General features: G+C 39.0%; 1 protein-coding gene across 2 annotated transcripts; it reads left to right on the top strand.

Moving 5' to 3' along the window:
• Positions 1 to 5,294: 5,294 nt before the first annotated feature.
• Positions 5,295 to 26,370, top strand: LOC103713592 (protein VASCULAR ASSOCIATED DEATH 1, chloroplastic). Of its 2 annotated transcripts, none has more exons than XM_026807152.2 (18): positions 5,295 to 5,784; positions 5,881 to 5,943; positions 9,799 to 9,837; positions 10,087 to 10,152; positions 12,745 to 12,840; positions 13,068 to 13,169; positions 15,390 to 15,490; positions 15,566 to 15,741; positions 15,945 to 15,985; positions 16,072 to 16,159; positions 16,273 to 16,359; positions 16,474 to 16,528; positions 18,592 to 18,658; positions 20,546 to 20,642; positions 24,104 to 24,165; positions 24,252 to 24,294; positions 24,429 to 24,739; positions 25,825 to 26,370. In XM_026807152.2, the coding sequence occupies exons 1-18, from the start codon at positions 5,617 to 5,619 to the stop codon at positions 26,059 to 26,061; spliced, it is 1,899 nt and encodes a 632-aa protein (XP_026662953.2). In that variant the 5' UTR covers positions 5,295 to 5,616; the 3' UTR covers positions 26,062 to 26,370. The 2 variants fall into 2 exon arrangements, with proteins under 2 accessions (XP_026662953.2, XP_008798797.2); XM_008800575.4 differs by having other exon boundaries at positions 5,296 to 5,784; positions 9,787 to 9,837.
• The last annotated feature ends 1,252 nt before the right edge of the window (positions 26,371 to 27,622 follow it).

The raw sequence follows: 27,622 nt of genomic DNA, 5'->3' as shown, positions 1-27,622 counted from the left end.
CGGATGGATTCCCCCCGTTCTTCTTCCGACAGTACTGGGGTATCATTCGGGTAGCAGTGGTAGAGGCTATTCAGTGCTTTTTCTCTCAGGCGCGGATGCCTGAAGATTGGAAAGCCACCTTCATCACGCTCATTCCGAAGCGTCAGGAGGCGGTGGAGCCAGGCCATTTCAGACCCATTAGTCTGTGCACTACCTTGTATAAGGTTGTGGCCAGAATAATGGTCCGAAGGATGAAGCCCCTATTGCCTGGCATCATCAGTCAGGAACAGGGGGCGTTTATAGCTGGCAGAAACATCTCCCATAATGTTTTGCTGGCTCAGGAGATGATGTGGGACCTGCAGCGAGCATCGAAGCGACGTTGCTTGATGGCTATCAAGCTGGATATGGAGAGAGCTTATGACAAGATCAGATGGAGTTTTCTTCAGCAGGCACTCGAGGCGTACGGTTTCCACAGGCAGTGGGTTGGCTGGGTCATGGGGTGTGTCAGGGGGCCAAAGTTTTCTATCTTGGTCAACGGCACACCTTCACCTTTCTTTGAGTCCACCATGGGGCTGCGCCAGGGATGTCCTCTTTCTCCTTATTTGTTTATCCTGTGTGCTGACATTTTGTCTCGTGATTTGCAGAGGGTGTGTGCCCGCAGGGAGTTGGAGGCCTACGTCCCTGCCCCAGGGGCTAGTCCTTTGTCCTATTTACTTTTCACTGACGATTGTCTTCTTTTGGCCAGGGCGCGGGTTTCTGATGCACGAGTCCTCCGGCGGGTGGTGGCGGACTACTGCGTGGCGTCGGGTCAGAGAGTTAACTTCCAGAAGTCAGCGGTCCACTTCAGCCCGAGCATGGAGAGCAGGGTCAGACAGGAGATCAGAGGGATTCTGCAGATACCGGAGCAGGAGGAGCCACTGACCTACCTGGGTGTTCCGATCACAGGCCGCAGACTGCGAGTGGCAGAGTGCTCCCACCTGGTGCAGCGGGTGGAGAGCAGGTTGGAGGGATGGAGAGCGGCTTCCCTGTCCATGATGGGGAGACTGACCTTGATCAGATCGGTGTTGGGGTCCATGCCAGTATACCTCATGGCCAACACCGTGGTTCCGAAGACGACCCTGCTAAGGGTCGAGCGACTGCTGCGATGTTTCCTGTGGGGGTCTTACGGTGGAGGCCGCGGAGTGCACTTGGTGGCTTGGGAGCATGTCTGCCGGCCCACTAGCATGGGCGGTCTCGGAGTGCAGTCCCTACTGGAGCGGTGCGAGGTTCTCATTGCTCGGCATGCAGCTCGTTTCCTGCTAGAGCCACACGGGCTGTGGAGTCAGGTGATGGCGGCCAGATATGACCGTGAGGTCTCAGAGGCGGCATGGAGAGGGCGGCGAGTCTCCTTCATGTGGCGTGAGATTGGGAGGTACTTGCCGTTGGTGTCGGCGAACACCAGGTGGCTGATTGGCGATGGGCGGAGTATTGATTTGACTGCGGACCCATGGGTGGACACCGTCCCACTGAGGTGTTGGCCGACCATGATCGATGTTGAGGCAGTGGAGGGATTGCGGGTCTCCGATCTTCTTGCCCCAGGAGACTCAGCATGGGATGATGATAGGCTGCGACAGTTGTTCGGAGGACACCTAGCTGAGAGGATCCGGTCCCTTCCAGTGCCAGGTTGTGGGGGGGCTGATGTCAGGGTTTGGGGTACCTCTTGCCGGTCTAGTGTCAGACTGGGAGACCTTGCCAGGATTATCCAGCAGGAGCATGAGTCGGGCCAGGATTACACTTGGATCTGGAGGTCCGGGCTTCACCCGAGGGCGGCACTCTTCCTTTGGAAGGTGGCATGGGATCGCCTTCCGACGAGGGCAGTGCTGAGTAGGCGCGGTTGGGGGATCCCTGCGGAGTGCGGGACATGCAGTGTGGAGGAGTCGGTCGACCACGTGCTCTTCCAGTGTACGTGGGCGAGGTCGGCATGGTTGTGGGCAGGGTTCCCGCAGGGGGTTTGGTGTGGGAGGCTTCAGTTTTTACGGATGATGCAGCAGTGGCTGGCCCGGCCGCAGATATGTCAGGAGGCTATTCGAGCGACCTGCACAGCACATCAGATTTGGCTGGCGAGGAACGCCCGCACCCTTGGTGAGCGCAGGGTGTCACCGAGGTTCGTTGCAGAGCTCGCGCGAGTACAGGCATTGGAGTTCAGCCCCTCTTCAGATAGACCTCTGACAGCTCGGGACACCTGGGGTTCCTTCCCTGCTTCGGCAGCTCCTCAGCTGGTGTTCTTCACCTGGGAGCCCCCACCCCCGAGTTTCCTCAAGGTCAACTTCGACGGATCGGTCCTGGATGGAGGTTCGCGAGGTGGTGCGGGTTTTGTGATACGGGACCCGCACTCCAGAGTGGTGGCAGCAGGTGGCTGTCAGTTGTTCGGCACATCAGTTCCCGGGGCAGAGCTACGAGCTGCCTGGGCAGGTATTCGATGTGCGAGGCAGGTACTGCAGGCTGGATCGATTGTCTTGGAGGGCGACTCGGCTACAGTCATCAGTTGGATCCGGGCGGGGCTGAGGGGTGAGGGCTTAGACCACCCCTTGGTTCGGGATATTGGGATGATGTGTGGGGTTGGGGTGGCCATCCAGGCCAAGCATGTATTCAGAGAAGCCAATGGGGCAGCTGACTGGGTGGCTGCCTTCGCGGCTCATCATTCAGGGTACACCTTTTGGTTGGGGGAGGGAGAGTTGCCACTGGCTCTCCGTGAGCTAGTATTTTTTGACTTTATTGGGTGTATTCGTACACGTACTGTATGAGAACCCGTTTTCAGAAAAAAAAAAAAAAAAAAAAAAAGTAAGCACTCGCTTTCTAGGAGCATATGCATACGATCTTAGATGCGGACGTCCTGCACATTCTTTTGTGTGCGGACTTTCAACTCCATGCATTTTCTGACAGAAATATACCTTTATACCCGTATTGGGAGAGCGGAACGTGGCTCAGCTAGCAGCATCGCGGGAGGTCTAATCCCGATCACTCGATTGACTTCTTCTTCTTCTTCTTCTTCTTCTTCTTCTTCTTCTTCTTCTTCTTCTTCTTCTTTTTTTTTTTTTTTTTTTTTGATTACACTGGCTGCTTATACTACTCTGGCTAGAGTACACCCAACAGAATCAAAAGATAAAAGATGACAAAGCAAAGAAGGGGAGACCCCCTGATGTTTCCGGAGAACCTCGCCAAACTCAAATATTTAATATAAAAATTGCTATGATAGGATGCTGATGTTGCACGAAAGGCATTACTCTCATTCCCTCAGGATTGGTATCTTATATTTATGATTCTAATCCATAATGCTCATTATATTATGCTGAACTCGGCAATTTACTTTAACCATTTACCTTCCAATAAACTGGGAAACTTGAACAACATTCTATAGGTGAATTTCTTTTTTAGTCATTAGTATTTGGAAATGCAAATAAGAGTGAATGAATATTAGATGGCAATGGTTATAATATCAATATATATGTATATCATTTCTACAGGAAATAATTGATGAACAGACACTTTGATAAGAACTTATAAAATCCAGCCACATATGGCCATTTGGATTCTAAAAAGTTTTCCTCCATTATATAATAGCATAATAGATTTCTTTTCACACAATTGAGGGCTTACAAGTAAAGAACATCTCGTAAAGACAGATCTTGATAGGTGCCTTTTGGTTGCCCACAATCTAAAGAAACAATTCGTTTTATTGATAAGGACACAAACAGCCAATGCAAGAACCATGATTTGGGTGATTCAATTTCTTTCAAACATCATCAACATTCAATCACGCAATACCAGAAAACAAACCAAGGCAATGCCTTTTGTCACACTCCTCTCAACCCTTAAGCAACTTATGAATCCACATTAGAGAACCTCAACCAATTCTTGGACCAAGCATGATGGCGAAATATATACAATAAACATCACCATGTTATTTGGTGCAGTAAGAAGCAAAGTCCACCTCAAATGGAGGGACTGGTGGTTACGACCAAACTACCATCCCAAAGCGATACTAATTCATTTCACATTGCAGCCATTGACATCAGGGCTTAAATTAGCGAGCACCGAGAGGGACCTAACGATATGGGGCCTCCGGTCACCATCCTATGGAATAATCGTCGAGACGAACGATATAGCTGTGTGCTACTTTCTCTTCCTGGATATCGCCAGCGATTCTTAAAACGTGACAATGAAATGGGACCTCTTTTGCGTAAGAGGATGAATAAGAGTTTTACGAATCAAGAATGTAACTCTATTTTGTGTAAGATTTGAGTGCTAATGTAGTATCTCTAATAATTTGGGATTGAGTTCATGCCTTCTCCATAACTGAATCTTTCATTGTCTTTTTTTTTTAATTGAAAAAGTAGGTTATTCGCTGCCACTCATATTTAAATCTAGCATCTTCTGTTCACCTGAGCTTATAGCCATTGCTCTCTTCTTCTTCTTCTTTATTTTTCTTATATATATACATACATATATATATACATACATATATATATACATACATATATATATACATACATATATATATATATATATATATATATATATATATATATATATATATATATATATATATCGGCAGCTCATACTAGTTTTATGTGAACGCTGCCATTTGAATCAAAGGACAAAATACTTCACAAAGATGGAAAAATAAATACAAAGTGAGTCTATAGAATATTTTCAGAATGATGAGCAACAAAGAAGGTGACCGAATGAGTAGCTCTGTTCACTTTCCGAAACACATGCACAACTTGAAAAATATCACTCCCTCAATAGCCGCCAAATGTCTTCTCTCGAGCACCTCCGGCTCCTCCTGTAGAATCCACTCAATCACCTCCGTTGAGTTCCCCTCCAGAATGATGCTCTGGATCTCTAAAACTCATCTCGTATAGAAGACTCACTCCTAGTCGGCTCTGAATTTCGCTTCGGGAACTGATAACTTAAAGATGTGGTGCCCTCTCGCTGTAATCATTTTGGACTTGCGATTTCTGATCATAAAGGCAACGCCTGTACATCTACAGACTACCATCAAAATTTATTTTAAGATAGTCAGATGGAGGCTCCCAATGTAAGGTTGCTCTCAGTTTTCATAGTGTTATCCCGTCAAAATTTCGATTCATACGATACAAAGGTACCGTGCATTCTTTTAAAATCATATTTTAACTGCCAAAAATGTTTAAATATTTCCAATTTTTCCCGTACCAACCGAGATGACCAACATCTCACCTTAATTCTCGGAAGTCTTCTCTTTTATTTTGCGAGGCACTCGCACCGTCTGCTCGCCTCCGTCGTCACGCTCACCCGCGCGCGAACGGCCCGACGTCCGTCGCAGTCGTCGGCCGCGGAAGTCAAGACGGTGCGCGACCTTTTCTTCACACCGTTCCAACCCCGTTCTTGTTAGTCTCTGGGCCCCACACCCCTCAAAACCCGTCCAAAAATCTCCCGATCCTTTCTTGCACTTCTCGCTCGTCCCCCTCCGCCGATTCCCTGACACTCAACAACCACTGTTATTTAAAGGAAACGCTCCACCCACCGGGAACGGATTTCCCTCTCCTCCCAGCCCTTCACTCTCCTTCTCGTTTTCCCTTCCCGTTCTTGGAACCCTAGCGAGCTCGATTCCCACCCATGGCGGTCGCCTCGCCGATCATGGAGAAGATGGAGCACCCGGGAACAATGGAGCAACCCTGCCGCTCCTCGCCGTCCAGGGCGGCGAGGCAGGAAGTGGACGCCGCCTCCGAGACATCCTCCGGGCACTCCGGCGATCCATCCGAGCGAAGGGATGTCGACGGCTTGGTACCCTCTTTCGTTCCCGACTTCCCGCCTTTTTCTGATGTCTTCTTGCTTGGATTGGATTTTGCGTGATTGTTTCTTGATTGTTCTCGGTTTCAGACTCAAGCACTCTCGATGAGAAGCGAAGAGTATCGGCTGCTGTTCCGGCTCCCCCCTGATGAGGTGAGTGGACTTCTTGTCTTTGCTTGAGATGTAATGGAGGTGGCTCGTATGCTTCTCAACTGTGATCTTTGGGATATGGAGTTTGATTGGCTATTCCTATAGTTTGTTAATTTTTAACCTAATCATTAGCATTCTTGCATTTGGTTTTAGGTTTAAAGATCATGTCCATATGGAAATCAAAGGGTAATCTGTCAATTTTGGATGATATTGGTTTCTGTCAAGTTGCTGTTGCTGAATTATTTCAACGTATCATGTTGGTTACTCCCAGATAATGTTAATGTATTGTGCGGAGTCAAAATAGCGGCCAAATAATTTAGTTTAGCATCTCTAAAACGTTTAACTCGTAGAGATTGGCTTGCAACGTGTATAGGGGTCACTGGTGAATTTGTGATTCCTTAGTTAGGGTAGCCTCCTTGCATTAGATTGCTTGCATTGAACAAGAATATTGCTACAACAAATTTTTGTCTAGTTGGAACTTGCTATTAAGTTTGACTTGTTAGTTAGGATTAGAGAAAGACACAAACCGGGGGTCATTGCTTACCTGTTTTAAGATTAAAATCCTTCTTCCATTAGCAGTGAGTTGTGTCTTTTCATTTTAAATAAACATATCAACTCTAGAACCTAACCTTTGTTAACTTTTTGTCATTTTAATTTATTTCTCTGCCAAATTAATGATCAGATTAGTCTTGATGTAGGACTTGTGACCATTGTTCTTATTTTGTGTTATTAACATGCTTGAGAGAAGGGGGAGTATTTAGGTTGGCAGGTAGCTTAGGTCGAGAGAAGGGGGTGGGGGGCAAGAGAAAGAAGGAGAGAGGGGAGAGGGAGGGCTCCCCATGGCAAGTGGCTTTGGTCCTTAGAGAGAGAGAGGCAGGAGGGAAGGAGGGATAGGCATTCCCCTACATGAGAGGAGTAGGGGAGTTGGTGGTGTTCATCAACAAATCATGGAGGAAGGGCATCTATTGCAAGGGAAGGGGTGATGCAGGACAACCTTAGGGAATCTAGTAAGTGATGCCACACAAATATGGCAAACCTTAACTTGAACTTATGCAAATCTTAAATGCTATGGATAGAAACAATTGAAATCATGATGTTGTGCGATACTAAACAACAATCTGAAAATTAGAATTAAGAAGCTACTACACTTAGGACTCAAACTACTAGATGTGGATGTCTAAATGCAAACTACTGAAATCATATTTGAGTAATAGCTTTGCACAAATGAAGAACAAGATCTAGCAACAAAAGTTTTGAAGGTCCAAAAATCTTTGAAGGATGCAAAGCGATGGATCTTTGTTCATCTAGATGAATGTGTTGCAATTATTAGGCATCAGCCGTATACGTTCCTACGTGCTGAACCATTAAGGATACCAGTAATCAGATCTATTTGCAAGCAAGTGGTAGACTTGACACTTAAGGACCTTTGTGCATAAGGATTAGGGTTTTGAGGGGGGAAACCAAAGGCTTAACACAGATTTGTCTATTTCAGATCTGAAACATAAGTAAGCAAAGGAAAAAAAAAACCAACACAGATTTGGAGTTCTATTTAGGTGTTCTTCTGAATGGCTGTATAACGGAAAGCAGCCAGCCAAGGTGACCTGTTAGCAATCCAGATCAGTCCTAGAAAATAGCTGTTATTTGGCTGCTAACAGATGTTATATTGATCACTTTTGAGGCTGATAGATGAAAGGCTTTGATAATAGAAATACAACCAGCAAAGAATAGAAAATTAAAAAGCTGGAAACTGGATGCAAAAGAGAACCACAAAGTTAAGGAAGAAGGGTATCAGTCTTACACCGGTTTAATAGGAGAATTCCGAGGGCCTCACACCCATATTCCACGCCTCACATGCAAAAAAGAAGGAATTCTTCCATTCATTAAAAAAGCAAACATACATCACCATCGCCATTAAAAAAACGTGAAAAGTAACCCTTAAATAGTCACGTATTATAGCTGTAATGCTACTGTTCACAGTACCATGAACAGTAACTGCCCTACTTTTATTCATGAAATGAACCTCCAGCTAATCATGTGATTGAACTTAGTCACTTGAATTCAGTCCTTTTCACAAATAAACTGAACCAAAAATGGACTAAAACCACTAAGACAGAAAAAAATAAAATAAAAACAAATAGACACTAAGACCGAAAATTTGGCAAGCTCCAGTGATGCTTGATGGTGCTCATGAAGCTCTCATCATGTCTTTGGGTCATGCAAGTCAATCAAAAGGCTCAGATGTTTCTTTCCTTGCCTTGTGTAGACTCAAAATCTGTAGCAATCCCTATATAGGGGAGGGAGAATGTGTACTAGGATTTGAATATTTCAGTTTTAGGGTTCCTATGTTCCTTCTTTTATTTACTTTTTTATAATATATGCATTAAATATAAAATGTAACATAGTATAAGTCATATGTGAATATATTAATATTTATTATATATTTGTCTGGGTTGGGTTACGATGTGGTGAGCTTGGGGCTACCTTGATTTTTATTTAGGCCTAAAGATTTTGGTTTCTCCTGGCTCATTTGCCCAGGCCTGCCGAAAATTGGGCTGGGCAGAGCAAGGCTAATTTTGCACGTCCTGTCCCAAACTCTACAGCTACACCACTCTGTCTCCCTTGGCATTTCCTCTCCCATCTCCCTCACTTCTCTTTATTAAGATAGATGCTGAAGACATCCACTTTCTAGTAATCGAACATGCAACCTCTTACCTACCAGAATTAGGGATCCCCACTTGTGTGAGCCTAACATTAGTGAGAAGGTATTTTCATCCAATATTGTTATAAGTGGGTGCATCTATTATTGCTTCCTTCTTGAAATGCTGGAGACAGATAATCAAACTATAAATACATTTCCATGGTCATTCCCTCTTCAAAATATGTTGACAATGATATTGATACATGAGAGTATCTCTTCCAAATATGAGAGTGCTTATTAAGCACTAAAAGCTGAACAAATAACTTTTAAAAAGCACGGTTTTATTTATTTTTATTTTTTAAAATAATGTCCATGTGTCAAAATTGTTATTAAGGTCTAGCTGGAGCTTGATCTGACATGTTAATGAGTCAGTGTTGTTTGACATGAAGCCTCTAACAACCCCATGGCTTGACTCTAAGTGGTTTGACTTGAATGATATATCAGTGCCCTACATGTATCTGTCCAACTAACAATCTTGTATAAATGTATTATGCTTGGCCAAAAATTTTATCCTGATATGCTAGCAGGTTATTCTCTTTCATGACTTGACTTGACCCAGCCCACCTAATTGATCAAATATGACTTAGCTTGACCCACTTAGCTTGACCCATTTGAAGCATTTTACTGGGTATGAGCTTGACCTAGATTGGATATAGCCTATCAGTAGGTAAATAGTACCATATAAAGGGCCGGGCCAATTTTCAGAATGTAACTCATCTGGTCCACTAAATATTACATTATGACCTTTCTCAACAACATCCAGAGACCATTGTTTCCAAAATTATCGAATTAATTAATTGTTAGTTAAAAATTATTGTGCATGCAATGTATTGAATGTCTATTATAAATTATGAACTGTTATCAATTGCTATGCTAGTCAGTAGATTGTAAAGTATGAACAATGTAAACTAGCTTCCTGCAAGATTCAGATATTTTAAATAATAAATAGATTATCGAGAAAGAGGAGACCATGCATTCCTAGAAATGCCAAGTTTTGTGCTTCTGGTATTGGTTAACACAAGTGTGTTCTCTCACCCCCTGTACTCCTTTGTCTTGTATAACTTTGTCATGATTTTTAAGCTTCATGCTGCTTTTGCTTTTATAAATAGTTCATATATTAAAATCCTAATTATTAATAATTCCTATAGGTCCTTGTTCAGGATTTTAACTGCGCTCTCCAAGAAAATATTCTTCTTCAGGTACTTATTTTTCTTGACAAGTATACTTTTGGAATTGTTTTTGACTTGGTGGATGGCATGTCCTAAGTTGGTTGTCATCTATTTTTCGTTATCACCTTTATATTTAGCTTCTTAATGCAAAGCATGGGATAAGGCTTGTGACTATCCTTGAGCATACTGTACATGGTCAATATTCCTTTCATGTTATCCTTGCTGGCTAGGTTATTTTACATTTTTATGCCTTTTATTTCATTTTGTTTTTTTTGGCAGGGACACATGTATTTGTTTATTCGTCATATCTGCTTCTATTCCAACATTTTTGGATTTGAGACAAAGGTATGTACTGATTTTTTAAGTTTGGAAAAGATATCTGTGTATTCCTATGGCTATGGCTATATGTCATATCTTTTGCATATCTGCCAGTTGCTTGATTGTTTTATTACTAATGCTAATGGGTTGTCTCATGTTGAATTTTATTCTAAATACGTATGATAAAGCTTAAAGTTAAAGGTGTTACCCATTTTAATTGCAACAAATTTGTCTTTAAGCTTCCTTTTTTTTTAACTTCGGAGTTAAACAAAAACTTTGTATATTTTTTGTTTTATTCATTAGGTTGAAATAGTTAGAGAACTTTAATACAATTATAATTAGGTACTATGCGATAAACAAACAGCCATTCATATTGCCGGTAATTCTGTATTTCATGAGACGACCTAGCATATAGAGGTTGATCTATGCTTTGTTCAAGAAAAAGTGGTCACCAAGGAACTTTGTACACCCTATGTCAGATAAGATTCTCAGTTGGCTGATGTTTTAACCAAATCTATCAGATGAGATCAGTCGAAGAATATAATTGATGGGCTTGGCATGATGGACATTCATGCTCCAGCTTGAGGGGTGTGTGTTGATGAATATTGATGAAAACAGGGATAATACGGTTCAGATCAGTGCTGATATGGTTCAGCATAGTTTTCTATCTAGTGGTTATTAGTTAAGCCCGAATTGAGCCTAGGGTGACCTGTTCGGGTTTATATGTAAACCAACATCTAATTAGGGCTATTTTGGCTTACCCTTCCTAATTAAGTGGCTGGTCCCCTTTTATGAATAAGTAGTGTTGCACGGATCTCTGTTTGATGCTGTGCGACACATCCTTCTCTCTGTCCACCTCTTTGATTCTGCCTCTTCTTTTCTTTTCTTTTTCTATTCTTCTTTATCTTTTTTCATATTTATCTGCTGCTGCTCTTTTCTCTCTTCCATATCTTTTCTGTGATGATCAACAGCTGATCCTGTTACACTAACATCGCCGTTTTGTAGGTTCATTGGTAATTTGCCTTGACTGAAGCCTCGTCAAGAGGCTAGATGAATTGTAGCTTCTATTTTGTTGCTTTTTATTTCTCTCATTGCTTTTCTAAATACTGATGCTGGTCCCCCAGTTTCTCTTGGGAACATCTCATTTCGCCTGAAAACTAGCGTGTCACGGAGCTTGCAGCTATGCAGCTTGTGCTTATAAGTTGTTTCAGTGCTTTTCTGTGCTCGTAGCCTCTTGATGGGTCATTTCAGTTTTCATACCATTGCTGCTATATTACCTCTCTTTTGCTATAGTTCATCTCAACTTTGGAAAACCTTGCTTTAGATCCACTTGTTCATCTCTAATTTAGTGCAAATTCACTTCTTCATCTCTAATTTTATTCAGATCCACTTTATCTATTCACTCCACTCGTTCTCAAGTTGCTATAGTAAAGTTTCTATCGGTACAATTTGAAAATGGTTTTTATAAAGGTAATTGTTCATGACTTCCTTATTTGTAATAGAGAATTCTAACACTGTTTCCACCCAGTTGGTGTTACAACTTACAAGGCAATTGTTTGTATTATTCTGGTGCCAATTTATTTACAAGGTAAATCGTATTGACCAGAGGATGCAGGGAACCTTGCACTCATCGCATCCTAAAATTATGAAATGCCTGTGATTATCTACATGCCTCTGGTTGCATGCACTAGAGAAGTTAGCATAGAAATTTTCTTTCTTGATCACTGAATTGCATCTGTTCTCTGCCCTTACTCTTTAGTATTTTTGCAGCTGGAACCAAGAGAAGATTTTCTCTTAATATTAGGGTTATAATAAAAGATCAAGGAAATACGACATGTCTTGAGGACTTGGGACAAAGATCAACCTAAGTTAATTATTTTTGGATTTGGAACTTTTATCAGGACTGAAATTGAACTCCACAAAGGCCTGAAAGTTTCACTACTAAGTTATTGGTTATACTGCCCACGCCCTCACTAATTTTATGTTGCTTCTTTGTTCCAAAGCATCTGTCTGCACATCTCTGCAAAGACATGAGCAAATTTTAACTTTAAAATCATATTTTGGTTTTTGATAGTTATGATATTTGGAGCACTTATCCTGCATCAATGATCTTTGGTGACACATGGTGAAGTTTTTAAAACTGCTTTAGTAATTGCAGATTAACTTGGTTTTTAACTTTGAAATCATATTTTGGTTTTTGATAGTTATGATCTTTGGAACACTTATCCTGCATCAATGAACTTGGTTTTAAAACTGCATCAATTGGTTCCTATAGAATGAATGATGGAGAATGATGGATCATATGTGGATATAGGGCCCTGACAAACTCATCTTATGATATGAATGCATTATATCCCTCCATCACCCTTAATTTCCAGCCCACTTTCTGTTTGAGTAACCTTGTAGTGTTTGTCTTTCTAGATCTTGTTGGTCGATCTTCTGTATCTTTTATTTTATATGTTTTATGTCCTGTAAAACTTGTTGGAATTTCGGGAAAACAATGTGGTTCCATGTTTTGGTATCATAAAATAGTGTTGGCTTCTAATCTTTCTTGTTGTTAGGTAGTTCTGCCCTTAGTCTGTAATAATGGGTTGAACTGATTGCAATTTGATTATGCAGAAAACAATTCCTTTTCATGAAGTCACGTGTGTTCGTAAAGCAAAGACTGCTGCAATCTTTCCTAATGCTATAGAAATTGTTGCAGGAGGGAAAAAGGTAAGAAAAATTGGGCTGTATTAGCTGATGCATAAATGGCTTTATTTATTTGAGACTATTTGTAATATGCTATAGCCTGAATTTTTTTTTCAAGGTTAATAACAATTCACTAGCTATAAAATCTGTTGGTTTTAGGAGCTGCTTTGTTATTAATTTATGTATGCATTCTTTAGTTTGACTTACAGATTTGCTTTAGGAACCTTTTTTATTGATTTTTGAACTGGCAGCACTTCTTTGGATCTTTTTTGTCACGTGATGAAGCTTATCGGCTTATTATTGATGGTTGGGCACAGCATAGCAGTGACGCCAATGCCTCTCAGGATCGTCAGGTCAGCAGTTTCTTCATTTTAATCTATGACCAATTTGGTGTTTATTGAGCAGAGTTTCTAGGCTTGAAACAAGAAATTTGAAGCTTGTAAAATTTGATACATTTTAAGTCTCTAATTTGTAATATTTCAATCTTATTTCACCTTTTTTTGCTGCATCATGTACTGCACTTATTAGTGTTGAAGGCATGTGATTATTGAGATGTGTGTATTATGTGTCCAAATTTGTATACATATACTACATTATATGTTTGCATCGTTTACAGTATATTCTTATCCTCTGTCTTCAAATCATTTAAAGTGTGCATATGTGAAGTCGTTTCTTATTGTATATCACTTCTTGTGGGACCTTATTGAGTGGCTTGTGTAGATGTATGAATCAAATGAAGCACTCTTGATTTAATCTAGTGGGGACATGCAATGCATGTCAGAGGATGCTGAGTAGCAGTGAAAGAAAACAAAAATCCTACTCCTTGTTGTTGCTTTGATTTTTGTTTTACGATCTAATTACTTGGGCTCGAGAAACTGTGGAAATAGCTTCAGAATCCAGTGAACATGTTGGAGATGAAGCCTTTTGTGTTATATGTAAAGAGAGAAGCCTAAAGCTATCGTACACATTCTTAGGACATGTTCTCGAGGGTGTTGCCTGCAGATTATTGATAGGTTGGTTATAAATATGTACCTGTGTGCAGCCTTTAATATCATTTAACTGTGCATGGCTGAATCCTTTTTTAGCTTTCATTAGACTCAGCTGAATGGCCTATGCAGATGTGTGAATCTAATGTATATTCTTCTTCTTCTTCTTCCTCTTGTATTTTTTGACCTACAATGCAAATTCTTAGGGCTGGAGATCATTTAGCCTGACATCATGGTTCAATCATTTCACTCGTTTTCGTTATCTGACATTTTGATGCCTAGCTAAACTAGCCTTTTTAAGTATCTATTGAGATGCTGCTTTTCTTGATCATGGATGCCCACTAATCCTGTCATAGGCATAATATTCAGGGACATGAACTCTTTGTAAAACCGATAGTATGAACTGCTTGAGGTTGACCTAAATCTAGTTCAAGAAAAAATGCTCTTCCATGGTAACTACACCTCAAATTATTTCCATTCTGCTATAGATCATTCTTTAGTCTTGTAGTACAAGTTTTGTTTTTTCTTTTCATTTTGTTTTTTTTTTGAAAAATCATTTTTGATGTATCTTTTGTTTTGCTCATTGTAGAAGTGCGGATATGGTTTTCATGATCTATGTGTATATGCTTTTGAATAAGATTTGCTGTACCGGTCGGCATCATACCGTACCGGATGTATCGTACCATACCAATACCGAATTGGTATGCAGTCTCATACCATACTGACACCCAGTATGTTTCACTATCTCGTACCATATCGCATACCGACATTGTAATAAAGTGGTACTTGTACAAGGTCAGGTACGAGATGGCGAACCTTGCTTTTGAATGTGCATATTATTATTATTATTTTTAACAAGAACTATAACTATTGACAACAAGAGTCTTGTATCCACCATGTATTTTGTATGTTTAATCATATAATATGATGTGAAATATGATTGTCCAATTTGATTACTCTGTAACCCAAACTGCTTCTTAATCACTTACTTTTCCTAGGCCCATAGCTGCTCAGTTGATAATCTTCTGCTTCGGATAAGCAGCTTGATTCCTAGCTGAACTGAGAGCAGATCTAGGAGTAGGGGAGTGGAGTTCTAGAAAATTTCAGATTATAAAATCTAAGAAGTGCCTTCACATAAATAATTTAGATGTTGTAAAAATAAATTGTGACCTTTCTATTTGATCTTTACATTTCAAAGAAACATATGATATAGGGTTTCAAATAATGATGGAACAACATATTACATTTTTGAAACACTAAAGTTAAGTGTGTTTGTGGTTGTGTTGAAGATTTTTATCTTAGGATGGTGGATGTATTATGAAGTGGGTGCAAAACTGTAGTTTTACACTATTTGTGTGGAATTGATTATGCTCTGATGCTTTTCGTAGATGATATTATCGATATCATGCTGAGGATATCTCTTCTTTAGGTATTGTGCTTCATTAAAATTATCAAATAGTCAGTCCTTTTAGGCTTTTCTGCTATGCAAGGATTAGCTTGCATTCTCCCATTCTGGAAATCTTTTCAATCAGTCGTTCACTTTCTGCAATTGATTATTAGTGATTGGTAATCTCCTTTCTACTTCAGGACACACAATCTGATTCCAGCAGCCAAGACAATGCCATTGTTAACTTGGAAGGACTAAGCGGATCTAAACAATTAGCTGATGCTTCATTATCCTCAGACAGGTTACCCATGTTAAACATAACTGACAGCAATTATAATATCTCACTATATTGATCTAATTCATGTCATTGAATCAGGAATAAAGATGCTGATATATCAGAAGAACGCAATCCTTTGTCTAATGGTAAAAATGACATCAGTATGTCCATAAAGCTCTTAGAAGTTCACGAGAGTATAGGTGAAGAAAATGCTGAACATTCATCTCCACGAAATCCTATTACTTGGAAGCTTGACGATGTTGATTCTCCTATGAGTAAGTACTGCTGGTTTTTGTCTAATGTCACATGGAATCTGCATATGTTATTAGTAGTTTAATTGCATTTTTTCATTTAACAACTGCTCTTTGATGATACTGTGTTTAAATGTTTTTTTGTTACTTGTGTATATCTGATAAGTTTCTATATGTAATTCATCTCTCCTATCTTGCTTTTGGCTCTAATATCTTCTACTCTGCAGTACCTGAATACTTTACGATGGTTGCAGAGGCAAATTTCCCGGTAATGCAAAATTCATTTTTATTAGTTCACTTAGCTACATCATGCCTCATCATTTTTTTTACAAATGCTAATTTTATGGCTCATAGGTCTGTGTGGAGGATTTTTTCAGTCTATTTATCTCTGATTCTGCTGCTGACTTTCTAGAAAGCTTCCATAAAAGATGTGGTGACAAGGGTAAGTTGCATAGCTAATTAGCATTTTCTCTTGCTGGTACTTCTGTTTTGTTGGTGACTATTGTTTGAATTTTGAGATATTGTAGTGCTGATGCAATTCTCATGCATTTTCAGATTTGAAGTGCACTCCATGGTGTCAGCACGAACAATTTGGACATGTGCGTGATATCTCGTTTCTGCATCCTGTCAAGATATATCTTGGTATGTCGAAGTCCCCCTGATTTCCCATTGCATATAAACAAAACTGTTTTATGCATCTTGAATAGATTTTTATTCATGTAATACCTATATTGATTTCTCCTAGTTGTATTTAAGGTGCAAAATTTGGTAACTGCCAGGAGGTCCAGAAATTTCGTGCATATAGAAACAGGTAGATTATATTCTTTTTCCCTTGTCATATATGTTCTTGATTAAAATATTAAAATGCACTGACATGTAAGAGAAATGTCTTTGTACATTTATCATATGACTAGGTAGTTATGATACCGACCATTGCAAATTACATGCACACAACGTTTTCTTCACACTTTTACCACTTTGCAGTGCCAGTTGTCTAAAACTATTTTAACACAAAGAACATGAGTTTCATGCTTGGATGACTGACATTGTCCCTTATTTTAATTTAATGGGAAAATATGCTGTTGTGGACATTTTCTCTAGGAAAGTAACCTACCAGAAAGGAATCATGTGGAAGCCAGTTGTCTCGACTACCTACCTTTTATATCTATTCACATTTTAGTATATTCAACTTCAGCAGTCCAGTTCCTACACTAAGGAAGAAACAAGGGCATCTCATAAAGTAGGAGTATAAACAAACGATAAAAATCTTAAATCAGATATAGATGTGCACTACATGTTTTTTCTCTAGTGCATCGCACAGACCAGTGCTAGTTGTGCCCATAGTTCTGATTTCGCTATAGCTTTAGGTCCACAGGAAGTTTGGGATACAAAACCAGTCATCATTGCTTAGTGTTCGAACATTGTCCTGCCAGTTTAATGTTAATTACATGAATGTCTCTATGGCCTATGCCTTTCATATCTGTGCTACACTAATTTTCTGAGATGGGGAAGCTTAGAATCACTGCTAATACCTCCATCCAATTCTTCAGTTCCTCTTTTTTGACCTTTCAACCTATACTAGATTCTCCCTTCTCAATAAGACCACCTTTGATACACATTAAAATCATCTGTTCAATTCAGAGTCTAGATTCTGTACTAGTTTAACTTTAATGCAAGTAACTTTAACATGTTAAAGAAATATTTAAATGCCCCTCTGTGTCTTGAAATTCATTTCTGGGGCATCATCTATTTGCTGTCAAACTCAAATTTTACAATGAAGATGGAAGACCCTATCAAAGATTGGGCTTTGGTTTTGTATGGAAGATTGAGTAATGTTTAGCCTATTAATGTTTCTTCGAGTTCTCGGAACCCAAGGTGGTCTACCAACATTACACTTGCTACAGGAATTTCATTATCAGCATTTTTGTAGTATCCACAAACACAGATGCTGCTTTTATTGCTATTATTTTGATTGCAAATAGTGTTTGGCAAGGATTTAAGTCTCAGTGGGATGGTAGGACGTCCCACTATCCCAAGTGTTAGGATGGGATGCAGACCGGGATGGGATGGGACATGCACCATCCCAAGTGTCAGGATGCAGTACATCCTGTTCTATGGAAAAACTGTGATGGCCCTGTCCCACAGGATTTGAATCATTGGTGCTTGGAAAATTCCTGTCATATGACATTTTCAACTTATGCTATGTGTGTATTGTTTTTGCGCACACGTTCTTTCTGTCGATATTATGAGTAACTCAGGATCTGCTTATGCATCCAAACCACTGGTTTTGCTTTTCTTTTCCCCTGTAATAAATGAAAAATATAGGGCAGTTTGCATGATAGCTGGAGAAAGGACATTGTAATGATAGTGAGTTGTTGGGAAGATAAAAGTAATACTTGGTTGCTAGATCCTTCTTCTGGCATGGCTGCTGATTTGGTTTCACTTAAAGCAAAAAGACATATGCAATTCTCAAGTGTACCAATTATTCACCTGTTCTGATTAAACCATATTGAATGAAGAAGCAATGGACAAAACTGACATGTTTTGCCAGCTTGTTATCTCTATATCTGAATAAGGGTCACTTCCTAATGTATTTGTTCAAGTGAGTAGTAGAATTGGATTGTCTTTTCCTTCTCTTGATAAGTTTTTCTAATTCACTTTACAAATGATCATGGTTCTCTTCTATTTTGGTGAATTTTGCATTCTTGCAATTTCATGGTTTCTAACTAAGAATATGAACATGCCATTTGCCATTCCAGTGCATGTTATCAGTGTGTTAAATGTCTTTCTGCCCATTGTGTTCTTCAAGTAACTCTTGCTTGACAAGCCAGTATTGTTAATCTCGTGGCTTTTCATTCTTTCATGATGCACCAGGCATTTAGTGATTGAGACATCACAACAAGTTAGTGACGTGCCTTACGGGGATTACTTTCAGGTCGAGGTGGGTCGTTCAATCTCAATGATTGATGAAGTTTGATATTTGCACTTCTTTAATATCATCATCTAATGCTACTATCACTTAGGTATTATCAAAATTGTGTACTTTTTTCCCCTTAACTTTTTGGAACGAAACAATTATGATGATTATCTATTTTTAAGAAGTTATTTTCCATTAATAGGGTACACCAAGCTCCTTTTCTGATTGTTGCTTTAAAAGAACCTGCATTGTGATGTGTTTTGTGTTCTTAACTTGTAGATGCGTGAAACCGGATTGGCAACTTACAGTCAACTGAAAAATAAACGTCCAACAAGGATCATTTAAGTACACTTTTAAGTTGTGCATCTATATTTCTAATGATAAAACTCTACTGGTTTTTGTTTTATTGGTTGCAGTATGCTTTAATGTAGTTTAGGAAGATTTGATGCTTACCATACCTGGAATCTAAAATATCTTCAACTATGATATGAATTCTGGAACTTATTTTTGTTTTAGTGGTCTTAGTGAAAATGATGTCTAAGAAAACTTCTTAGCTTAGGTGCAGAAACGATTCAGAGAGATGATAAGCTTATCCTTTTTAGTAATGATTGTTTGGTATCACTTTTCTTTATCAATGGAATGTAAGAATAGCTATGCTGCATTATTTAATCTTAAAGGCTCTTTTACACCCTTTAACCTCCTCCAATGAGTTTTCCATAACATAATACCTGGAGAGTCTGAAACACACTTTTGGAATTTCTGGCACCTTTATAGACCGGTAAATAGACCATACCAGTTCAAAAGTTTGAATGTATGCTTTCCTTTAATAAGGCAAATGCTGCTGTTTATAGAATGACCATCTTTGAATTTATTGATAAATCAGTTGCAAAGTCATAATTGTTCATGTTTTGCAATACATGAGCCGGTCATACACAAAGGCCATGATCTCATGCATCTCTGTTAGTGCAATGGTAGTACAAGATCGTAATACACAGGTGGTGTTTCAAGTGTTTGGACATAACAATAAAATGACCAAGCTTGTGGTATACATGTTTTGGTTCATCATCGGCCATCACTATACCTGGAGAGTCGAATAATGAATCATTTAAGTTGAATTTAAAACATGAGGCGGGTGACTGGAAAAACCCCTTCACATAACCAACCTCATCTCTTCCAATTAGCAATTTGATTATTTCTGCTTTGAGAATAAAGCATAATGAGATGAGTATCTTCATTTTTGATCTAACAATTGATTCATGGAACCAATTGTTAGACAAGCCATTTCCAATGCATCCATTTTCTAGTTCTTTTTATAACTTGTTTATGACAGTTCTGTGACAAACCATTAGGCTACATATTGATAGCCATAATGATAACCATCAAGCCATATCACAATCATGTGAGCTTGTGGGCTTGATGAACAATTATAAGTGATATTCCAAATGATTTATGATAGTTTTAGTTGATCTCTCTTCATGTTTTGCCGACTCTGTGTAAACTTTTCAGAGTTACATTTACCAAGCATCACAAAAACGGATGTGACAATATTTTGTGTTGCAAGTTTTTGGTAGGCCTACTTGACTAGTGGTGATGACATCCTCTCTGCACTTTCTTTCTCAGTTCTTTTAAGGAATGAAACTTATCACAATAAGCCCAACCCTAAGCCCTTACTTCGATAAATTTAAAGATATTATCACAATATTCTGTTTTAGCGCCTGATTTCTGTTTTAATGGATCAACATTTTGGTTCCATATTCGAGTTACATTGGGATGGAAGTTAATCTTGTAGTTAATATATTTTCAATGTTTGCTTTTTATTAAGGTCTGAAAGATTCTATCCTCTTGTAATACTGCCTTCAATGCCAGCATTTTAACATTATTGCTTGTGCATATTTGATGCTACATGTACAGGGTATATGGGATGTGGAACAAAGTAATAATGAAGAAAATAGTTGCACTCTGCGAGTGTATTCAAATGTGTCATTTTCAAAGAAGACTATTTTTAAAGGTATGGATTTACATTTTCAAATAAGTGTCATTTTATTTCTACTTCATGGTTTCATAATGACCAGTCTTAGTTTCTTGGTGTTTATTTACTGCAAACATGAATCAGATGATGGATTATTGCATATGCAGCCATTCCTATTATTGTTGCAACAGAGGCACTTATTAGTATTCCTAGAGAGCCTGCCTATTTTGACATTGATTCTCATTTTTGATGTAATCTGGCTGTGAGATATCATTATATTGTGAATTAAAAACTCATAATATGGTTCATGATTATCAATCTAGGATGGCATAGTAGAGGGAAGCTGGGAGATAGGTGTCCAAATATATTTTGGTGTTCTCTTTTATTACTCAAACATAGCCTCCACAGGGTCATGGGCATCAATGAAGCTGTTGCATGAGAAGTCTAAATCATTATGTTTTAATTGCAAGGCAAAATTTTTCAATCAAACTGCCTGTTTAAAACTTGATTTGTAGATTATTATTTTAGATGTTAATTTCAAATTTTATGCAACGTGTCATCAACCATAATCAAGGTCTTATTGTTTCCAAGCTTTAAAGTTCATTCATTCATTATGACATCATGGGCATAATTAAGTAAACAATATGAGACTAGAGTAATGACTTCTAGAAATTTTCTTCTACTTAAAATTTGTAGTGCAACTAGTTTTTTGTGTTTAGTAAGGTTAAACCATATTCCTTACCAATGTGGTCTAGCATATTTTAGATGTTCCTTTATTCTTTCATCTTGAGGGTTTTAATAACATGCTTAAGCATACTTGTGGCAAGTGTTTGGGAGGCTTGAGAATTTGAGGTTGGTGGGAAGTGGTTTGCACACTTCCATCATTTTGTTTACAGTTGCATGCTTAGGGGTGATATGGGAAGAATATCACAACATTATAGTCATGATACTGTGTAGGTTACAGGCAAGACCAAGCCTTACTTCGGATGCAGGCAATACCTGGTCAGATCTAGGGTGAAAATGGACTGACTAATATCTGTTTGAATCTGTTTCCAAATCCAAATCTATCCTGCCGTGAATGCAAATTTTAGTGTGGGATCATCACCTACATTTTTTGCCTTTTCTCCCTTACCTACATTTTCTTTTTGGTTATGATACTATGTAGTGTGGGATCCCTACTTCAATGGATAGTCCACTGGTAGAACAAATCTCTCTAGCTCTCTTCTTGCACATCATTTGTTGTTTTTGAGAAAGGAAAGATCTCAGCTTGTACACTAGAAACCGATTCTAATATCTGTGCCTGTCCATATATATTAAAGAAAAATGGATATGAATATGGATGGTAGACCTGCTCATGGGCTAGGGTCAGGCTAGGCTTTTCCTAAAGGCCAACACAATTTTCTTTCACCTAGGCCCGACCCAGCCCGGCTTTTAGGCCCACCTTCTAGGCCTGAGCTTGGCTCTTATTGGGATTTCGGCTTTTGGGCTGGGCCTTTAGCTTCATGACCATTTTATTTTTTTAAAAAATACTAAAAATGTTCTAAAATTATTTAGAATATTTAAAATATTCTAAATATGAATAATTAAATATTGCCAACTACCTACATCATGTCTATTACTTCATTAAGTTTACATATCAACAACAATTATCAATTAAGTCTACAAACACATCAAACATAAAGAAATAGCATAAGAAAAATAAAAAATCGTGTCTAGCCGGGCTCAAGCTAGGATTTAATCTCCAAGCCCAAGCCTGGCTCATTTATTAAACAGGCCTATTTTCCAAGCTCATCTCGGCCTGGCGGGCCTAAGACTTTAGCCGGAGCCCTCTCAAGAGGCTTCGGGCTCCAGCGGGCTAGGCGAGCCGTCCGACTTGTGGACAGCTATCTGATCCATTTTCGATTTTGTTTGCAATCCTACTTAGTATTGTATAACTTTCATGAACTTTGAAGGAAAATAACTGTAACTTAATTTACCTTTCAAACAGTGATATCTTTGATTTGGTGGTTCAGAAAATTTAACTATCCAATTTATATAGATACTCTTAATATCTGATCTGTATTCATGTCTGTTTTAAAACAAATATGGGCATGATTTCAGCATCCACTTAATATCCGTATTGATATCTATGTTCATCAGCTAAAAAGGGATAGGGCCACTGAGGTGGTAGCCCAGTGGATCGGAGCCTTACTTCCAACCAAGTGGTTTCGAGTTCGAAACGCGCGGGCGTCGATTAAATTGTGGAGACCGGATGCTCCCTGCTCGGACACGGGGTCTGGGAGGGCTATTGGTCCGCTGGTAGGCTCGGTGGTGCTAGGTGTGACGTACTTACACGGAGGGTTCGTGCCGGAGCCCAGAGGGGCAACTGAGCTAGGCCCACGGGTGGGGAGGGTATGAGTAAAACCGGCCAGGGTGCCCAACATACGGTCATTTCTGTCCGCATTGAACATTCTCCTGGCAGGGTGGGAGCCCAATGAGGGCTGCTACGCGGGGGTGGGCTTGTCCCTTCCTCCCCCCTTCCCCTTTTTCAAAGCAAAAAAAAAAAGAGGATAAGAATATGGATATATTGATATATGATTCATATCCGATTTGTTTCTGACACTTATCAAATATCACTATGTTTCTGTCTAATTGTTTCTTTAGGCAGTTCACACATTATTCCTATGTTCATGATGATGACAATTGCATCTCTTGCACCCTTAACCTTGCTTACAAAGCATGCATGATCTACTCATTGTTCGTTTGGACTTGAGCCTGCAGTCTCCTGTATAACAATTCAGATATTTTGCTACTTGTCATTATTAATTATTGTTATCCAATATTTCTATAGCTTATTTGTTGAAATAGTTATACAAAAAGTAAAAAATATTACTGTAATTTTTTCTTTTTTTTTAAATAAATAAGCATTGAAGTCATAATTAGACTGCATATTATTTAGCCTTTTGTTTTTTTGTGCCTTAGAGATGAAAATGGTTCCCTACAACAAAGGTAATTATATATCCCAATGTCTATCCTCTCACTAAGTCTAGTGGAATTTGGTATGTTGCTCGGTCTAATGAGCTTAGAAAGTGACTAATAAGGTTGATTGCCCTACCTGTCAATTAGCCTAGGAGGATTTGTGGCAGGCTTGTTTCTTGACTAAATTTGCCTTATACATGATTTCAACACAAATTTCTAGAGGTTTGTTGTTGATTTCCTATTTTAGGAAGTTATGCAAAAAACCCTTCCATGGAGCCTTCTCAACTTAAGAGTTTTGCTTTGTAGTTTACCTGACTCTATAAGTGATCAGGAAAAGCTTTGTGATGATGATGAACATTGAGGTCATAAATCTAGTGAATTAAATGTATGCTTTCAACTATGTGTCCACTTTGCTATCTTGTGGTTTGACATGTTAAAATTGCTGGGAATTCATATATGACATTATTGCTTAGAATTGTTCAGTTAAATCCATATTTTGAAACTTAAGTTTGTACTAATGCCTAGTGGACGTACATTTACAGGGAAAATAGAGCAGTCAACAAGAGAGGAATGCCGAGAAGTTTGCGGGATTTGGGTCAACATTGTATGTTTCTTTTTTCTTTTGTTGTTCTTGTTAAAATGCCTAGGGGAAAATCTAACATTGCTAATCCAGAATGTCATGTGTTCTAGGCTCAGGAATTGTTGAGTCAGAAGAAAGTCGGCAAATTAAAAGGTTTGTCATTTAGAAGTCCTCCTATGTGGCTAGAACAATGATATGTAGTAAATATCTTTTCAGTACTGGGATAATTTCTTTGCAACAATAGATTCATGTTTTTTCGTAATATGACAGCTCCTTGTTTACTGCAGGAATTGCTGACATGAATACAGGCATAGTTCAAGATAATGAAGCTGAATTAGAAAATTTGTCAGAAGTTGAAGGTTCTTTGGAAAAGTCACATCCAACAATAAGTCCAATAAAGACCCCACAGGACATGCCTGATACTAGGAGTTTCAGTGCAAAGATTGACAAGGTTATGCAAGAAAATCTTGGATATGTTTCATCCATGGCGTCCATTTTTGGAGAATCATGGGCTTCCTTTGTTTCATATCTCAAAACTCAAAGCCATTTTCCTCTGATTTTAGTTCTGGCACTTGTTTCAATTCTCATCCTAATGCAGGCAAGTTTTCTTCCTGGCCTTGTATACTTCACACATAGGTTATTATGACTATGTCAGTTTCTATCCTGAGGTCTATGAAATGATAATTGAGCGAACATTTCTGTTTGAATGTATTAGTGATGGCATATATTATCTTCTTTTTTTTTTGGCCTGGGGGGGTGGGGTGGGGTGACGGGGGTTAAATGCTTTCCATGCGGTTAAAGAATAACAGGGACAGCCTTAACACTCTGGAATGCTTCAGGTCTTGTAAATATCAGTTCATTTTCTAGTTTGAAATTCCTTATAGAGTTGTAAGTTTTGCTTGATTTTCGATGCAATATTATGCTAGTGAATTGTAATGTAGATTTACTAGAACCATGTGCGCAAGCTACAGTGTTAGGCAATCATGTGGGCAATCTTCTCGGATTAATTTATTTCATGTATCCTCTACGTACATCTTGGTTGTGTGAATGGGCATTGAGACGGTGTTGCATGAATCTTATTGAATTTATATATCCCAGAATGATTTTAACAGAGTCGTCTCCATCTATTATTCGTTGTTCCATGGACTATGGAGAATGTATATGTGGATAAGCAGACAATGGTGACCTGATTTTAAGTATAGTATTAATATCCCAACAGTAAGACTTACTAGGAAGGGGGTGCACTCCATGTATCATACTTGTTCTTTATTTTTCCGTTAAGATTCATCTAGCATATCAGTAAGGATTTATAGAACAGTAAACTATATAACCAGCTAATGTGTAATAAATACCAAATAGTAGAACATTGAAAAGTAGGAGCTTATTGTAACTTCAGTATGCAGTTATCTTTGGCACACCGGATTTGTGCACAATAGTAATATGGTGATCTTGGTTTCTAGTTATGAAAAATATTTGGTCTGAAGAATCATTTTTTTAATTCTTTGTATCTAATATGTTCTGATTTTGGGGGACTGATGCTGCTTTTCAATTATCTCATAACTGAGCTCCTAGAATTACCATTGAATACCTCGCAAAGCAGTAGACTTTTTTCAACTGATTTTTGTGCCTGTCTTTAGCAAATATATTGAGCTGACAAGTTTGGCTTTTTCTCCTTGCTTGCAGATAAGCATCATTGTACTACTAAATAGAGTCCCTGAAGTCCATATAGTCACTCATGGGAACTACATAAATGATCTTGGTGGCTACAGTTCAGAGAACATAGAGTGGTTGGAGAAGCGATTTTACTACCTTAAGGAAGAAATGATGATGATAGAAACTCGGATGGAGAGGATGCGGTATGAATATTCATTACTGAAGGTGCAACTTCAGAGCCTTGAGCAGCTCAAGGCCAAGTCATGACCATGGATCAAAGATCATATTTTGGTTGAAGATATGCTTTTGCTACCTGAAGTAAGAAATGCCGAGGGTATAGTGATATTTAAGATGCTGTCATGATTATGTGATAATGAAGGCCAATCTGTAAATGGTTGAGTGGCTAAAAACCAAGTCATAGCCAGCATTTAACTGTTCATAGTTTGCATGCATGTTGTCAAGGTAATCCCCCCCTTTTTCCTCCTTACCACAAAGAACTAACGTATATATATCTAATGACAGAGTAGTATTTGTTAGTTTACATGAAAATAATGTTCCTTTTCAGCTGTGTCTAAATATCTAGAATATTTTGAACTTCTAAGCAGGTTTGGAGCTGGGAAAAATGTGTGTAGTATCGTTGGATTTGACTAATCTCAGAAATAAGGTTCGAACATTCAACAATTAGACATGCATGTGCTTGAACAGAAAATGAATACTGCATAAAAAGGATAATATGTCTACCTGTCAAAAAGAGAGATTTTTTTTGCACTGAAGATTTTTCTCTTTGGGCAATTGTTATTAATTAAGCTCACAGAACATAAAAGACGACCACAAGAAAGATTTTTAGCTTTGCAGGAGTTATGAGAAAAAATAAAAAAAAAAATCGACAATATGGATTTATGTACACCCAGGAATTTGGTGGTTGAGATTTTATGCCTTAATGGAGAAGAATCCAGCATCAGTTGCTTATCCATTTTATGATCAAATTCTTCGGGAGAGGGATCACAAAGTGGTTCACGTGAATTAATCTTTGTCCATCTTAAATCCATGTTCTGTCCATCTTCTTAGCAGTTTGTTCCACAACCTTGTTTACTTGGTATTATACTTCTAGCAAAGTGTCTGCATGAGGAGTCCCCTTGTTTTATTTTTAGTTTGCAAAGTTTTCCTGGCTTCTGATGACTTTTCTCATGTAACCTTCGTCTCATATCAAAGCTGTGAATATAGTCAAAATTGTTGGTCTCTGCAGAATGATGTCATTGCTGCTACTGTCTACAATATCTCTGTGGTTTCATAGTTCTTTCACATTTGGAGGCATAAGGACGCTTCAGTTCTTACATATTGCTGCAACCGTTAGTACTATCGGGAATGCAGGGGTCAGTTACCTGTATTCTTATTTTTTATGATGATAAGCAGAAATTGAGCTCAAGACTAAACAATTATGGTGGTTCACTGGTATTGTTTCAATTAATATTGCAGCTGAACCATGATAAAGCTCTAGCATCACTCATGCGAAAGCTATCCATATCGTCTTAAAGGGGACTTTTGGTGAGTCTGTTCCTAGTTCCTGCCATCCGGTGAGCCTGCTGCCATTGGGTGGGTGAGGCTCAAGAGTGGCGGGAGACCGAATGGTAGGACTAGGTTAAGGTGGGGCTTTTGAAACAGCTCTGGCCCTCAATTGAGACCGTTTGAACTCGCGGCAGGGAAGGGAAGGGGTGAAGCACGATCTTCAAAGATCCCACGAAACGATAAAATTAACGATATTAATGAAGCAAGGCGACTTCTTTCTTGCGAAAGAAGATCAACCATTCTTTCGCGCGAAGGATAACAA

Source organism: Phoenix dactylifera, chromosome 2 (genome assembly GCF_009389715.1).
Source record: "Phoenix dactylifera cultivar Barhee BC4 chromosome 2, palm_55x_up_171113_PBpolish2nd_filt_p, whole genome shotgun sequence".
In the NCBI taxonomy this organism is placed as follows: domain Eukaryota; kingdom Viridiplantae; phylum Streptophyta; class Magnoliopsida; order Arecales; family Arecaceae; genus Phoenix; species Phoenix dactylifera.
Note: the sequence above shows the minus strand (reverse complement) of the source record. Positions and strands in the feature narration are given on the sequence as shown.

Bases quoted from the DNA above. Each gene is read 5' to 3' on its own strand.
- LOC103713592 (XM_008800575.4), top strand. From the start codon at position 5,617: ATGGCGGTCGCCTCGCCGATCATGGAGAAGATGGAGCACCCGGGAACA. The intron at 15,742-15,944 runs GTAAGTACTGCT...TCTACTCTGCAG, and splicing joins CGATGTTGATTCTCCTATGA to TACCTGAATACTTTACGATG. The intron at 24,740-25,824 runs GCAAGTTTTCTT...CCTTGCTTGCAG, and splicing joins CAATTCTCATCCTAATGCAG to ATAAGCATCATTGTACTACT.